Source organism: Arvicola amphibius, chromosome 5 (assembly GCF_903992535.2).
Source record: "Arvicola amphibius chromosome 5, mArvAmp1.2, whole genome shotgun sequence".
NCBI lineage: Eukaryota > Metazoa > Chordata > Mammalia > Rodentia > Cricetidae > Arvicola > Arvicola amphibius.
In genome coordinates, this window is record NC_052051.1 from 104467891 (window position 1) to 104483288 (window position 15398).

Here is a 15398-nt window from a genome sequence, read left to right on the forward strand (position 1 = left end):
GTGGGTGAACGCATCCCTCATGGTTCTGACTTTCTTTCTCATGATCTCTCTCCTTCTGCTCCTCATCAGAACTTTGGGAGCTCAGTCCGGTGCTCCAATGTGGGGCTCAGTCTCTATCTCCATCCATCACCAGGTGAAGGTTAAGGCTCACAGTGAGCCCGTCCATGCTGTAGAGTTCACATTCATTGCCGTTGTCCTTGGTTTCTCAGTCCTCCTCCACCGTCAGCCACATTCAGAGAGCCCGGTTTGGTCCCCTGTTCCATCAGTTCCATTCCAACTGGACTTGGTGGTCTCCTGTTAGATCTGTCCCACCGTCTCAATGGGTAAACGCACTCCTCACGGTCCTGACTTCCTTGCTCATGATCTCCCTCCTTTTGCTCCTCATTGGGACCTTGGGAGCTCAGTCCGGTGCTCCTATGTGGGGCTCTGTTATTTTCTCCATCCAATGCCAGGTGAAGGTTCTATGGTGATATGCAATATATTCATGAGTATGGCAATAGGATCTGGACATTTCTGGCACCCTCTCCTCAGACTGCCCAAGGACCTAGCTGGGGGTGTCTTCCTGGACACCTGGGAACCCCTCTAGAGTCAAGTCTCTGCCAACCCTTGAATGGCTCCCTTAAGTAAGATATATAATTCCTTGTTCCCATATCCACCCTTCCTATATACCAACCATCCTATTCCCCCAATCTCTTCCCATCCTCCACTTCACACTTTTCTCGCCCCATCCCCCCTCCCCCAATCCCACCCCACCCCTATGTTCCCATTTTTTGTCCAGCAATCTTGTCTACTTCCAGTATCCAGGAGGATAACTATATGTTTTTCTTTGGGTTCACCTTCTTATATAGCTTCTCTAGGATTTTTATGAATTATAGGCTCGATGTCCTTTATTTATGGCTAGAACCCAATTATGAGTGAGTACATCCCATGTTCATCTTTTTGGGCCTGGGTTACCTCACTCAGGATGGTGTTTTCTATTTCCCTACATTTGCATGCAAAATTCAAGATGTCATTGTTTTTTACCGCCGAGTAGTACTCTAATATGTATATATTCCACACTTTCTTCATCCATTCTTCCACTGAGGGGCATCTAGGTTGTTTCCAGGTTCTGGCTATTACAAATAATGCTGCTATAAACATAGTTGAACAGATGCTTTTGTAATATGATTGGGCATCTCTTGGGTAAATTCCCAAGAGTGGGATTGCTGGGTCCTGGGGTAGGTTGATCCCAAATTTCCTGAGAAACCTCCACACTGCTTTCCAAAGCAGTTGCACAAATTTGCATTCCCACCAGCAATGGATGAGTGTACCCCTTACTCCACATCCTCTCCAGCAAAGGCTATCATTGGTGTTTTTGATTTTAGCCATTCTGACAGGTGTAAGATGGTATCTTAACGTTGTTTTGATTTGCATTTCCCTGATTGCTAAGGAGGTTGAGCATGCCCTTAAGTGTCTTTTGGCCATTCGAACTTCTTCTGTTGAGAATTCTCTGTTCAGTTCAGTGCCCCATTTTTTAATTGGGTTCATTAGCATTTTAAAGTCTAGTCTCTTGAGTTCCTTATATATTTTGGAGATCAGACCTTTGTCTGTTGTGGGGTTGGTGAAGATCTTTTCCCAGTCAGTAGGCTGCCTTTTTGTCTTAGTGACAGTGTCCTTTGCTTTACAGAAGCTGCTCAGCTTCAGAAGGTCCCATTTATTCAATGTTGCCCTTAATGTCTGTGCTGCTGGGGCTATACGTAGGAAGCGGTCTCCTGTGCCCAAATGTTGTAGAGTACTTCCCACTTTCTCCTCTAACAGGTTCAGTGTGTTCAGATTGATATTGAGGTCTTTAATCCATTTGGACTTGAGTTTTGTGCATGGTGATAGACACGGATCTACTTTCATTCTTCTACAGGTTGACATCCAGTTATGCCAGCACCATTTGTTGAAGATGCTTTCTTTCTTCCATTGTGTGCTTTTAGCTCCTTTATCAAAAATCAGGTGTTCATAGGTTTGTGGGTTAAGATCTGGGTCTTCTATTCGATTCCATTGGTCGACTTCTCTATTTTTATGCCAATACCAAGCTGTTTTCAATACTGTAGCTCTGTAATAGAGTTTTAAATCAGGGATGGTAATGCCTCCAGAAGTTCCTTTATTGTATAAGATTGTTTTGGCTATCCTGGGTTTCTTGTTCTTCCATATAAAGTTGATTATTGTCCTCTCAAGATCTGTGAAGAATTTTGATGGGATCTTTAAGGGGATTGCATTAAATCTATAGATTGCCTTTGGTAGTACTGCCATTTTTACCAGAACGAGAATGTGTGTGGAATTTTAGAATACCCCAGTTGAAAAGCACTGAGAACCTGCAGCCAGATATCTAGTAAGGTTTGGCATGTGGATATATAAGCAGGGAACCGCAGGATATTCTTGCAGAATGCGAGAAGATTCATTCAAGATACAATGTTGGGGGAGACAAAGGCTGCTGTTGGATGCCTGGGAACCTAACAGTATCCGGCTCCCCTCATGCCCCTCACCATTTCACTCCACAGGTTTTAACCAAGAATGAATCCACAGCCTCTCATTTCCTGTGGAAACAAAGCCTCTACTCCAAAATAACATAACTTTTGAATAAATTTTGAAGTCAAGGCATATTCAAAGTGTATATTTTGGGTTAATCCAGAAACATAAGCATTTATAATAAAATGTCTTCTAGAAGCTGTTGTTCCTTCCTTAGCAGTCAAACAATTCAAAGACAATAATAATACACAATAATATACAGTATCCTCATTCTCTGTGTATTTTCCATCTTTATGTGGCTTATTTATTTACTCTATTACTTTTACTACAAGTTTAATATGTATTTTTATTATCTTTATTCCTCTAATCTATAAATGTCTGTACTCTTTTATATTACATTTATTATTTCTTTAGTCTTTTTTCTCTCCCCGCAAAAAAAAGAAAGAAAGAGAAAGAAAGAGAAGTTGGATGTGGTAGGACACAACTTTAATCCCAGCACTTGGGAGGCAGAGGCAGGCAGATCTCTGTGAGTTCAAGAACAGCCTACTCTACAAATCAAATTCCAGGACACACAAAGATAAACAGAGAAACCCTGTTAAAAATAAAAAATGGAGTTTAAAATAAAGCCACGTAAAGATGGAAAATACACAGAGAATCTGTATACTGTATATTATTGAGTTGTCTTTGAATTGTTTGACTGCTAAGGAAGGAACATCAGATGCTGGATTAATTCAACATATATATTTTGAAAATGCCTTGATTTCAAAATTGAAGTCAAAAATAGTCTAGAAAACTATGCTTGCATTCCTCCCCCAATGGATTCTGGATGTTTGTCTTTGTTTAGAGTGTTGGTTCCAAATTCCCATGGATAATGGTCAGGAAAAAAAGCTAAACAAAAGAGATTCAATCCACAGTTCTTGTTTTGAAACAAAAAAAAGAGGGGAGTTATGTGGGACAATGGTCTTGTACCCTGTAAAGATTTGTAAATTGCACTGGTTTAATAAAATGCTGATTGACCAGTAGCCAGGTGAGAAGTATAGGCGTGGTGACCAGAACAGAAGAATTCTTGGGAGAGGAAAGGCTCAGTCCTCAGTCATCACCCAGACCAAAAGGAAGCAAGATGAGAATGCCTCACTGATGAAGGGTACCAAGCCACATGTCTACCACAGACAGGAATTATGTGTCACTGTATAATATAAGAGTTAATAAGAAGCCTGAGTTAATAGGCCAACCAGTTTATAATTAATGTATACCTCTGTGTGTTTCTTTGAGACTGAACAGCTGTAGGACTGAGCAGGACAGGAATCTCTATCAACAAAGAAGTTCCAAATTAAGGTGCTGGCTCGTGTTTTTTATGAGTCCCTTTTCTTGTGATGTGTCCATGAACACTTAATTGCATGTGTCTTTACAAGGCCTATTGGAACATTCCTGACATTTTCCTGCCGTTTTGAGGAACCTATTTATTTAGATTAGCAACTTGTCCTTGTTTAATCTTTTTTTTTCAGAGTGATACAAATCTCTTTAATAGCAAACATATCAAAGATAACTTTTGTTTCTATAAATATATTTTAGAGTAGTTCAGAGCATTTTGTTGTAATTACTAAGAAATGTTTGAGACTGCTAGTCCCTCTGCAGAAATGCTATGAACACATGCAAAATGGTCGAAGGCTGAAACAATAATGAATCTCAAGAAAGTGGCGTAGCCATCTCGTGCCATAATTTCTTCGTTTTGAAGCTGCCCCTCTGTGTGTACTAAATCTTTTTCAACCCACAGCTCAAAGTCGAATGGCTCTTTAGAAGTGGTCTTTTCAATCCTCAAAGTTCGCACTAAGTAACTTTGGATCACAAGTTTTTCAATCTTTACGTGTTTGTGAAAACAGATAATGAACTCCTGGGGAAACATACCCGTAGTGGTCCAAAAGGTTTCTGGATTCCCATCGATGATATTCTCAGGTGGGTGCTTCTCATCACTTGAGGTAGCCAGAATCACTTCAGTCCCTTCAGTGCTCGAACAGAGATCAACCTTCCTCATCTCAAAGTGTTTAACCTCTGCTGTGCCCGCCCAACGCGCAGCGCAGACCCGCACGCCTGGGCCTCGGGTAGCTCAGCGAAGGGACCGTCGGCTCGCGATGCCCGCCCGCAGCACCGTGCCCGGCTCCGCCCCTCCTTGTTTAATCTTAACTATTCATTTAAATGAGCAATATCTAAATTTTGTCACTTTATACGTTACAGCTTTAACAAATGAACTTGGATGGGGATAATTAAGTACATAACAGATGAATTAGAGTTTTTGTTATGTTTTGCATTTTATTTCATTAAAGCTTATCTAAGCAACTGAATGGATATATTAATAAATTAACGCAGATACAGATTTTAGGATGTAACAAAATTTTATGTTTAATATCTCCTAGATTGTTGTCTAAATTACTAGTTTTTTTGAAACTGGTGTCTAATATGGTGTCTAATACTAATTCTCAGTATTAGGGTAAACTGAGGTGGGAGAATGATTTGGGCAAGGGATGAATCATGCTTACCTTTTGAGCCATGGCTTCAGTGCTCTATAAAAGCACTGTTCCTATCCAGGTAGAAGGTAAGAATCACAGAACAGAGTTCCCTGTCTCCCCTGCGAGCAATAAGAGTATGCACACTGATAGTAGTGAGGCATCCTTAAGATTTAATGTTTCCAAATTAACGAAATGAAGTAAAGGATGCTAACGGGTTCAGCGTGTGACACATGCACAGGTCTAGTCCTGCTTTCTTTCTTTAAAACATGGCAGAACTACATGGCCTCCCAGGGACAGAGAAATAAGCATCACAAGGGACCCAGACCACAGAGATTTATGAGGTAGTATAGTCACTGCTTGGGGGAGGGCAGGGCAGTGCTTTAGCTTAAGATGTTTAAAACCTGGCTGCAAGAGAAGCAAGGAAGTACACCTTGGGGAACAATTCGCTGCCAGGTTCTAGGGGAGGGAAAAATGACTTAACGGCACTTTCACTGTCTCAGCTTTGGTGATTTTTTTTTTTCCTGGTAAGCAGATATCTTCTGTAATTCCCTTTGTAAACAGACCCATAAGATAGCAATATGCCTTCCTGTGACTCGACTTGTATAAATCATTATTGCTGCTTTTGACTCACAGAGTTAGAAACTCGTCGTTGAGGAATGAAATAAACCAGGTAGACTAAGCTAAACATTATTTCTTTTGCCTAAAGTCCTGTATAAATCAGGTCCAGCTCAGGGGTTCAGAGATGACGTAGGGTTCTAGAAATTGTGAAGTTCACACAGCTCAAAAGCTGGGAAGAGCTTCCAGGGTATCCGTGAGAACTCCTGGCATTAGGTGTCAGGGACACACCTGTGGAGTGAAATGGTGAGGGGCATGAGGGGAGCCGGATACTGTTAGGTTCCCAGGCATCCAACAGCAGCCTTTGTCTCCCCCAACATTGTATCTTGAATGAATCTTCTCGCATTCTGCAAGAATATCCTGCGGTTCCCTGCTTATATATCCGCATGCCAAACCTTACTAGATATCTGGCTGCAGGTTCTCAGTGCTTTTCAACTGGGGCATTCTAAAATTCCACACACATTCTCGTTCAGTCGGAAAACAACACAAGATAAAACACACCCCTGCAAATCACTGAGATCTTCCTAGACAAGGGGACTAAGACCAGTCATTATTTTGAATTCCAATAAAATGAATGCAGATGACTCTTACTTGAAGTGCCTTGCATTTTTCCTTCCTTCCCTCCTTCCTTTTTGCCTGCCTGCCTTCCTTCCTTCCTTCCTTCCTTCCTTCCTTCCTTCCTTCCTTCCTTCCTTCCTTCCTTCCTTTGTGCTTTTTGGTGTCTCTCTGTGTTCTTTTCTAAGTGCATTAAATCATTCTTTCCATTTATTTAATTTCTATTTTATTTTATAAATTTATTATTCCTTTTACATACAAACCACAGTTCTCCCTCTCTTCCTTCTTCCCCCTTCCTCCTATTCACCCATGTATCTTTTAAAATTGTTTTTATTGAGCTATATGTTTTTCTCCACTCCCCTCCCTCTTTCCCCTTCTCCCATTATCCTCTCCCCTGATCCCTGTGTTCCTTCTTCTTCTCATGTAGATTAGATTTATTTATGAATCTCTTAGGGTCTTCTTTGTTGCCTAGGTTCTCTGGGATTATGAATTGCAGGTTGGTTTTTCTTTGCTTTATGTCTAAAAGCCACTTATGAGTGAGTCCATATTATATTTGTCTTTCTGGGTCTGGATTACCTCACTCAATATGATGCTTTCTAGATCCGTCCATTTGCCTGAAAATTTCAAGATGTCCTTATTTTTTTTCTGCTATATTCTACTCCATTGTGTAAATGTATCACATCTTCTTTATTCATTCTTCAGCTGAGGGCCATGTTTCTAGGTTCTGTCTATGAAAGAATAATGCTGCTATGAACAAAGTTGAGCACATGTTCTTGTGGTATGATTAATCATTTTTTCAGTATATGCCCCAAAGTGGTATTGCTGGATCTTGAGGTAGCTTGGTTCCTAATTTCCTGAGAAATCGCCATACTGATTTCCAAAGTGACAAAATTTTTTACATATGAGGGCTCTTGTATTTAAGGCATAGATATTCAGTATTGAAATTTCCTCTTGATGGATTTTTCCTTTGACTAATATGAAATGTCCTTCTTTGTCTCCTTAGATTGATTTTAGTTTGAAATCTATTTTGTCAGATATTAGGTAACTACACAAGCTTTTTTCTTAGGTCCACTTGATTGGAAATTATTTTTTCTAACCCTTTATTCTGGGTGATATCTGTCTTTGAGGTTTAGGTATGTTTCTTGTGTACAGCAGAATAATGGATCCTTTTTCCCTATACAGTCTGTTACCTGTGTCTTTTTATAGGTGAGTTGAGTCCTTTTATGTTAAGGGATATTAATGGTTATTGTTAGTTCCTGTTATTTTAGTTCACATTGTTAGTGATGTTATTGTGTGTGTTTTCCCCGTTGGGATTTGCTGCTGTGAGATAATCCATTCTCTGTGTTTTTGTGGATGTAGCCAATTTCCCTGGGTTGGAGTTTTCCTTCTAGTACTTTGTATAGGGCTGGGATTGTGGCTAGGTTTGGTTAAATATGGTTATATTGTGGAATATCTTGTTTTGTCCATCTGTGGCGATTGAAAGTTTTGCTGGCTATAGTACTGTGGGCTGGCATCTGTGGTCTCTTAATGTGTGTAAAATGTTTGATCAGGACCTCCTGACTTTCATTGTTTTCACTGAGAAGTCAGGTATAATTTTGATAGGTCTGCCTTTATATGTTACTTGGCCTTTTTCTTTACAGCTCTTAATATTTTTCTTTATTCTGTGTGTTTAATATTTTGATTATTATGTGGTGAGAGGACTTTTTTCTTTTCTTTTTTTGTCTAGTCTTTGATGTTCTGTAAGCTGCTTCTTGTATCTTCATATGCATATCTTTCTTTAGGTGGGGAAGTTCTCTTCTATGATTTTATTGAATATATTTTCTGTGCTTTTGAGTTCAGCTTCTTCTCCTTTTGTCCCTAATATTTTTAGGTTTGGTCTTTTCATGGTGTCTCATATTTCTTGGATGTTTTGTGGTAAGCTACTGTTAGATTTAACATTTTCTTTGACTGATAAGTCTATTTCCTGTATCTTATCTTCAATGCTTGAGATTTTTTCTTTCATCTCCTGTATTCTACTGTTTATGCTTGAACTTGTGATTCCTAATCATTTTCCCATATTTTCCATTTCCAGAATTCCCTCAGTTTGTATTTTCTTTATTCTCTCTCTTTTGGTTTTCAAGTCTTGAATCATTTCTTTCACTTGTTTGATTGCTTTTTCTTGTTTTTTTAAAGGGATTTTTGATTTCTTCCAATTTTTTTACTTGTCTTTTCATCCATTTCTTTGAGAGAATTTTTTATTTCCTCTTTAAGGGGCTCAAACATTCTCCTAAATTTTTTTGGTCATTTTCTTCTGCTTCTTCTGTATTGGGTTGTTCAAGTCTTGCTGTTTCAGAGTTACTGGTGTTTGTTGGTGTTGTTTTGCTCTTTGTGGTATTTTGTTCTTACCTGTCTACTGATCTTTTCCTCTGATACCTGTATTTGGGGTTATGTCTCTGTTAATCACTCCTCCAGGTGCTAGTAGATCCATGGCTCAGATGGTTTTTCCTCATGGTGGAGTTGGGGCCATGGTTCCAGTCAACCCTGTGGTTGTTCTGTGCTCCCAGAGGTCACTCTGAAATCCCAGAGTTGATTCGGGCCTCTTCCCATGGAGGTTACTTACTTGGGTCTGCTTCTGCTCTCATGGAGATCACTTGCTTGGGCCTGCTCCTGTTCTCTGCTGAGGTCACTGGCCTGGCCTGTACTCCTGTATTGTTTTTTCAATAGGCATCTACAATGTCTGCCTCTGGTACTATTCTACTATTCTACTGATTATAATATGGTAAGGACAAAAGAGAACGCATTATAGATTTTACTATCAAATATCCAGGAAACAAATATCTTTCCATCTAATCTAAACATTCTAGATATAAAAGGCTTATTTTTTGGTTTATTTCATGTAGCTGGCATAAAACTGATAAAAAGCTAGATAAGAAACATATATGTGTGCACTCAAGCTTGCTTACTTGCATAAACATATGATAGAATTACTAAAGCTCTAATACAGAGGTGAAAACATCAACCAAGAAAACTTTGTATCACATCAAAAGATGGATATAGCATGGGCTATTGAATTTACATCTGGATGATTATTATTAGAAAAACAGGGGCATAAAGAAGAAATATGCTACTTATCAGGTGACATTAATACAGCGTTTTATATTTTCAGTGGTTTTCCTTGTTCTACAACATCCCACTGTTAATGGTAGAATGCCTATCCAGTTGCAGTGTTTGAATGTGAAGAAATAGGTAAGTATGGCTTTGTATAAGTTGGTTGGGACATCAGAGAATACCATAGAAGATGACTGGGCACTCTGATTCTTCCTTTCTCTAGTTCTATGTGGTGATTTGAAAGAAAACAGCCCCTAAAGGTTGTGATTTTATTAGAAGATATGGCCTTGTTGAAGTAGGTGTGGTCTTGTCAGAGGAGTATGTCACTGTGGGGTTGGGCTTTCAGGTCTCTTTTGCTCAAGCTTCTCTAAGTGTAACACAGAGTCTACTTCCTGCTGCCTCTCCTCAGTATATAACCAGTACCTTGTCTTCCTGCTCACTGCCATGCTCCTGACAATGATGATAATGGACTGAACTTCTGAAATTGTAAGTGAGCCACACCAATTAAATGTCTTCCTTTATAAAAGTTACCATAGTCATGGTGTCTCTTCACAGCAATAGAAACCCCAACTAACTCTATTAAGATGTTTAAGTACTTAGTTCTACCATCTTCCCACAAAATGTTTTTCTGCCTAACCATAAATTAAAAGCATCAAGACCAACTAAACATGGAGTACAAACTCCAAAACTATTCAATAAAGCAAATCTTTTGTCTTTATACCTCGACTGTATTATAGTCTTGTTATAGTGATGAAAAAATGACTAATACAGTATCATAGAGAAAATGTGAGTGGAATATGCAGATTGTGGGACTGTCTACTTCAAAAACAGAAAATTAAAAAAATTCCAGGAATTGCTCATGTATTACAATAATGCTTCTGAGTGCAAAATACACAGGAAAATCTAAAGGTAGTCTAAAGCAAGAAAACCAGAAATAGGTAAGCATCAACTAAACTTGCAACACTGCATATACATTTGTGTGGGTTGTAATAATATACATGTTTGTATGCATGTATGGGTAGGAGTGTGTGTGTGTGTGTGTGTGTGGTGGGTGTGTGTGTGTGTGTGTGTGTGAATGAAAAGAAATCAACTCCTATGACCTTGAGTGAGTACACTTTATACAAGGAAAACATTTATTCTCCTAAATTAGGCATTGACATTAGGAGAATTCTGAAAAATATTCCAAGAATTTACATTTAAATACACTACACAATATGTCTTCAGAAGTCACTCATTATTCTAGCCAGGGAAGCAGGCAAAGGAACAGCAGATCTTCCCCTCTTTTTCAGCTACCCCAGAACCAATTCCCCTCTCTTATCCTCAGCTTCGTCATAGAGCACCTACCGGCAGCCTCCACTCAGAAGATCCACCTCCACCCCCTGCCTTTATTGTGTGGGCTACCACAAAGCTCCCCATCCTAATCTCACACCCCCTCAATCACTGTTAAATCTCAGGCTATACTTCAGCAAACATCGCCTGCGAATGTCGGGCCACTTCCAGCCAGGGAAGAAGGTAGACTAACTTCAGATATTCACCTTTTCCTTCATTCTTCCAACACTAATTCCTCGTCTCATCTGCAACTCTAAAGACAACCACCTGTGACAGATTCTCCAAACTCCCTGCTCCTGTTCCCAGACAACTAAGCAATTCATAGTGGACCACCTGTTTTCCTCCCTCCTGTGGACTCCCTTAGTGCCCCCACTCTTAACCAATTCCCATTCTCAAGTGTCAGTTTCAAATACCTAGAAAGCCATTTTACCTGGTACCCCAGCAGTCACATCTATCAGGATCTCAGAAAATTTCCTACCAGGCAACATGCAGATACCACACTCTCCTAAAATCAGAGAGGAAGCAGAAACCAAGGAACGAAATGCTCACAAATCACAATCTTCCCAAACCTGGATGCCTACATGTCAGCATAAAAACAAAATAAATAATAGCCAGGAAAATATATTTCCCCAAGAACCCAGAAACCCTAACACAGCAGACCTTGAATATCACATCATAGCTAAAGCAAAAAATAAAAGACAGTAAAATAGCCTTTATGAATATGATAGAGGTCCTGAAATGGAAATGAATAAATCCCATAATGAAATCTACAGAAACACAAACAGTGGAAGAAATTGAACAAAACACTCAAAGACCTGAAAGTGGAAGTAAATTTTAAAAAAAAAATCCCAAATCGAGGAAAATCTGGAAATGAGAAATTTAGCCACTCAAACAGGAACCTCAGAGGCAAGCATCACCAAAAAAAAATTTACAACAGATGGAGAAAGAATCTCAGGCATTGACAACACATTAGAAGAAATGGATACCTCAGTCAAACAAAATGTTAAATCTAAAATATTCCTGGCACAAAACTTCTAAGAAATCTGGGACACTATGAAAAGACCATATCTAAGAATAATAGGAATAGAGGAAGGAGAAGAAACCCAGGTCACAGGCACAGAAAATATTTTCAACAAAATCATAAAAGAAAATTTCCTCAGCCTAAAGCAGAACATGCCTATCAAGATATAAGAAGCATAAAGAACACTGTTAAATTTCAAATCCAGGACAAAGAGTTAAGACAACTACTGAACATATCGAAGCAGACCTGGGCCACTAGGTTTTCCCTTCATTTCTCAGTCCCTACCTATTACAAGGTATAGTTGATCTCAACCTGGCCTACCCTCTACCCTGACCTCTCCAGTTCAGGGGCTGGCCTGCCCTTCACTCAGAGGTGCTTCCCTATATAAACAAGATATTTTGGTTACTGGTTCTTTTGTACCTTTGGTCTCCTGGTTGCTATAACTGGTTCCCCTCTCCCCCCCCCCCCCACTTTCTCCTTCCTATCTCCCCGCATGAGCAAGCTCAACCTGGTCATTTCTACTCTGAACTGCCCTACATGTCCCTGCCTCTACTTATACTCTCCCTTTTATCTACAATAAACATTCTCCTCCATCACACCTTGTCATGTCCTCTTTTTTTGTTTTTTTTTCTTTCAAATACCAAATAGACTGAACCAGAAAAATGTCTCCCCAGCAAATAATAATTAAAACAGTAAAACTATAGAAGAAAGAGTATTAAAAGCTGCAACAAAAAAGAATCAAGTAACATATAAAAGAAGACCTATTAGAATTATACCTGACTTCTCAATGGAGATTGTAAATCCCAGAAGGGCCTGGACAGATGTTTCACAGAGCCTGAGATCATGAATGCCAGTGCATACTACTATACCTAGAAAAACTTTCAATCACAATAGATAAAGAAAATAAGATAGTCCATTATGAAGCCAAATTTAAGCAATATATATCTACAAATTCAGTCATATGGAAGATGCTAGATGAAAAATTCCATCCTAAAGAGGTTAACTACAGCCATGGAAGCAGAAGGACAGAAGGAAGAAGTAATTCCACACCAGGCATAAACAAACACACACACACACTTAGTACACATACTTAGTCACCGATGGACATCTGCTTTTTAATTAAAAAGCCAAAAATACACACTGGAATAAAAGGCAGCATCTCTGTTCAACAAATGGTGTTTATCAAACTAGATGGCAACAAATAGAAAAGTTTTAATAGAGCAATACTTACCACCCTGCACAAAACTCAAAACAAGATATGCTAACCCTGATAAAAATACAATGGGAAATAGCTTTGGACTCCTTGGCATGGGACAAGATTTTCTGAATAGAACACCTTTAGCATGGGCACTAAAATCAACAATTCATAAATGAGACCTCATGAAACAAAAGTTTCTGCATAGCAAAGACAAAGTCATTCAGAAAAGTGGCAGCCAACAGAATGGGAAAAGATTTTTACCCACTATACAACTGATAGGGGGTTAATAACCACACTATATAAAGAGTTCAAAAAAACCCAACTAGATATCAAGAAAACAAATAGCTCAATTAAAAAGAAAACAGGGTACAGATCTAAACAGAAATATTTCAAAAGAGAAAACTGAAATGTCTGAGATACACTTCAATAAATGTTCCACATCCTTAGTCATCAGGGAAATGCAAATCAAAACTATTTCATCTTACACCTGCCACAGTGGCCAAGATCAATAAAACAAATGATACCTTATGCTGGAAAGGATGCAGAACAAGGGGAACACTCATCCATTGCTGGTGGGACTGAAAACTTGAACATCCATCATGGAAATCAGTGTGGCAGTTCCTGAAGAAAATGGGAATCTATTTAGCTCAAGATGCAGCTATATATCACTCTGGCACATATGCAAAAGCATGCTTCATCCTACCACAGAGATGCATTTTTTGGCAACATTCCTTGGTCCTGTTTTCAAAATATACAAAACTTAGAAACAATCTAGATGTCTCTGACCAGCTGAATGAATAAATATGTGGTCCACTTATACAATGGAATATTACTCGGCCATTAAAGAATGAAATCTCCAAATTTCTAAATAAGTGGATGGGACTAGAGAAAAGTCATTGAGATTGGGGTAATGTAGAAAGACAAATATTGTATTAATCACTTATCGGTAGATATTAGCTATTAAGTCAATGACAACCAAGCTATATTCCTTAGAACCACAGAGGTCAGGTACAGAATAACTGACTAGGAAGAGACAGATAGACAGAATAGATAAGGATGGATAGATGGGGTTGGCGAAGACTAAAACAAGTGGACCAAGCGGATGGGGAAAGAGAGACGATCAAGTGTGGGAATATGTGGCGGGATAGGTAAAATTAAGGGCTGTTTGAGGGATAGTATGGAAATCTAACACAGAAGAATTTTGTTAAAATATATACACATAAAAAGGCCATCAAAATGAAGTCACCAAATAAAGGGTAAAACATATCTGAAATTGGAAATTTCTTGACACCAAACGAAGATTTTCTTACCGGGATTTGGTTGCATCGAATTGAATTGTTGGCCAAAGAGGTCACCTAAAAATCCACAACAGCCCAGACTGTTGCCAAGACTATAGGTTATTCCTTACAAACTGATTGACAAGGCCCCATTGCTGAAGACAACACCTATATAACTTGTTGCAAATGGAGAAGTAGATAGTAGCTCCATAAATCCTTTATCCCTTCATGCTAGTGTCTATCTTATAGAAAGTTACTCTTCATGTTACCAAAGGAAAAACATTAGCACCAAACAAGGCATAACCCGTTTGATCTCCAATGGTGTCCTGTCTGCAAGATATGCTAGGGAAATAGCAGCAGTAAGCTTGTGGGAGAAACCAACAAATATCTGATTTGACTTAAGGCCGTCTCCAGAAGATGGAATGCATACCCAATGTTGCTTGGGTGACCAGGAACTTGAGACTAGATAGCCCAGAGATCTAGGGTAAAACTAAGTACTACTGTATTTAAAATTAAAAGAAAAATGCAATGATTCTGAATGACATTTTCCTATGCTCCTTGATGAGGTATCATCAGAGAAGCTTCCTCCCCCAGCAGATGGGAAGAAATATAGAGTTGCACAGCCAATCATTATATGCAGAAATGAGAGATCTCAGAATATTCAGCTCTAAATGGGATGTCTCAAAAAAAAAAAATCCTTCCACTGAGGGCTCCGGGAATCTTGTGGAAGAGAAGGAATAAAGAGTATAAGACCCAGCTTCCTGGACCTGGGGGGAGTTGGGAGGACCTTGGTCTTAGCATAGAGTAGGGAACCCTGATGGCTCCTTGGCCTTGAGAGGGAGGGAGGAGAGGTATGGGTGGAGGGGAGGGGAGGGAAGGGGGAGAAGGAGGGGAGGGAAGGGGGAAGAGTAGGGGAGGGAGGGGGGAGGAGGAGGGAAGGAGATGGAAATTTTTAAATATAAAAAAAATAAACCATGAGAGAAAAAAAAAAAAAAGAGTGTAAGACCCAAAGGAGATTGAGGATATCATGAAAACAAGGTCCTCTAAATTGACATGATCAAAGCATATGTGAACCCACAGAGACTGAGGCAGCATGCACAGGGCCTGTGTAGGTTTCTGCAAATTCTTGCATACATATTATAGTGTCCAGTATAGAATTTGCAGAGTGAGTAAACAAGTGGGGCTCTGATTCTTCTGACTTCTCCTGGGCTCTTTTCCTTCTGGTTGTTTTGTTCATTTCCAATGTGTTAGATTTTTTTTTTTTTACTACAATATATTTTTATATTATTACTTTTTTTGTTATTATCCCTTAGATG

General features: G+C 39.2%; 1 protein-coding gene across 1 annotated transcript; it reads right to left on the reverse strand.

Annotated features, from left to right (window-relative positions):
* Positions 1-4003: 4003 nt before the first annotated feature.
* On the reverse strand, positions 4004-4643 carry LOC119815621 (intraflagellar transport protein 25 homolog). Its single transcript, XM_038331842.1, has one exon. The coding sequence runs from the start codon at positions 4526-4528 to the stop codon at positions 4097-4099; it is 432 nt and encodes a 143-aa protein (XP_038187770.1). The 5' UTR covers positions 4529-4643; the 3' UTR covers positions 4004-4096.
* Between the last annotated feature and the right edge of the window lie 10755 nt (positions 4644-15398).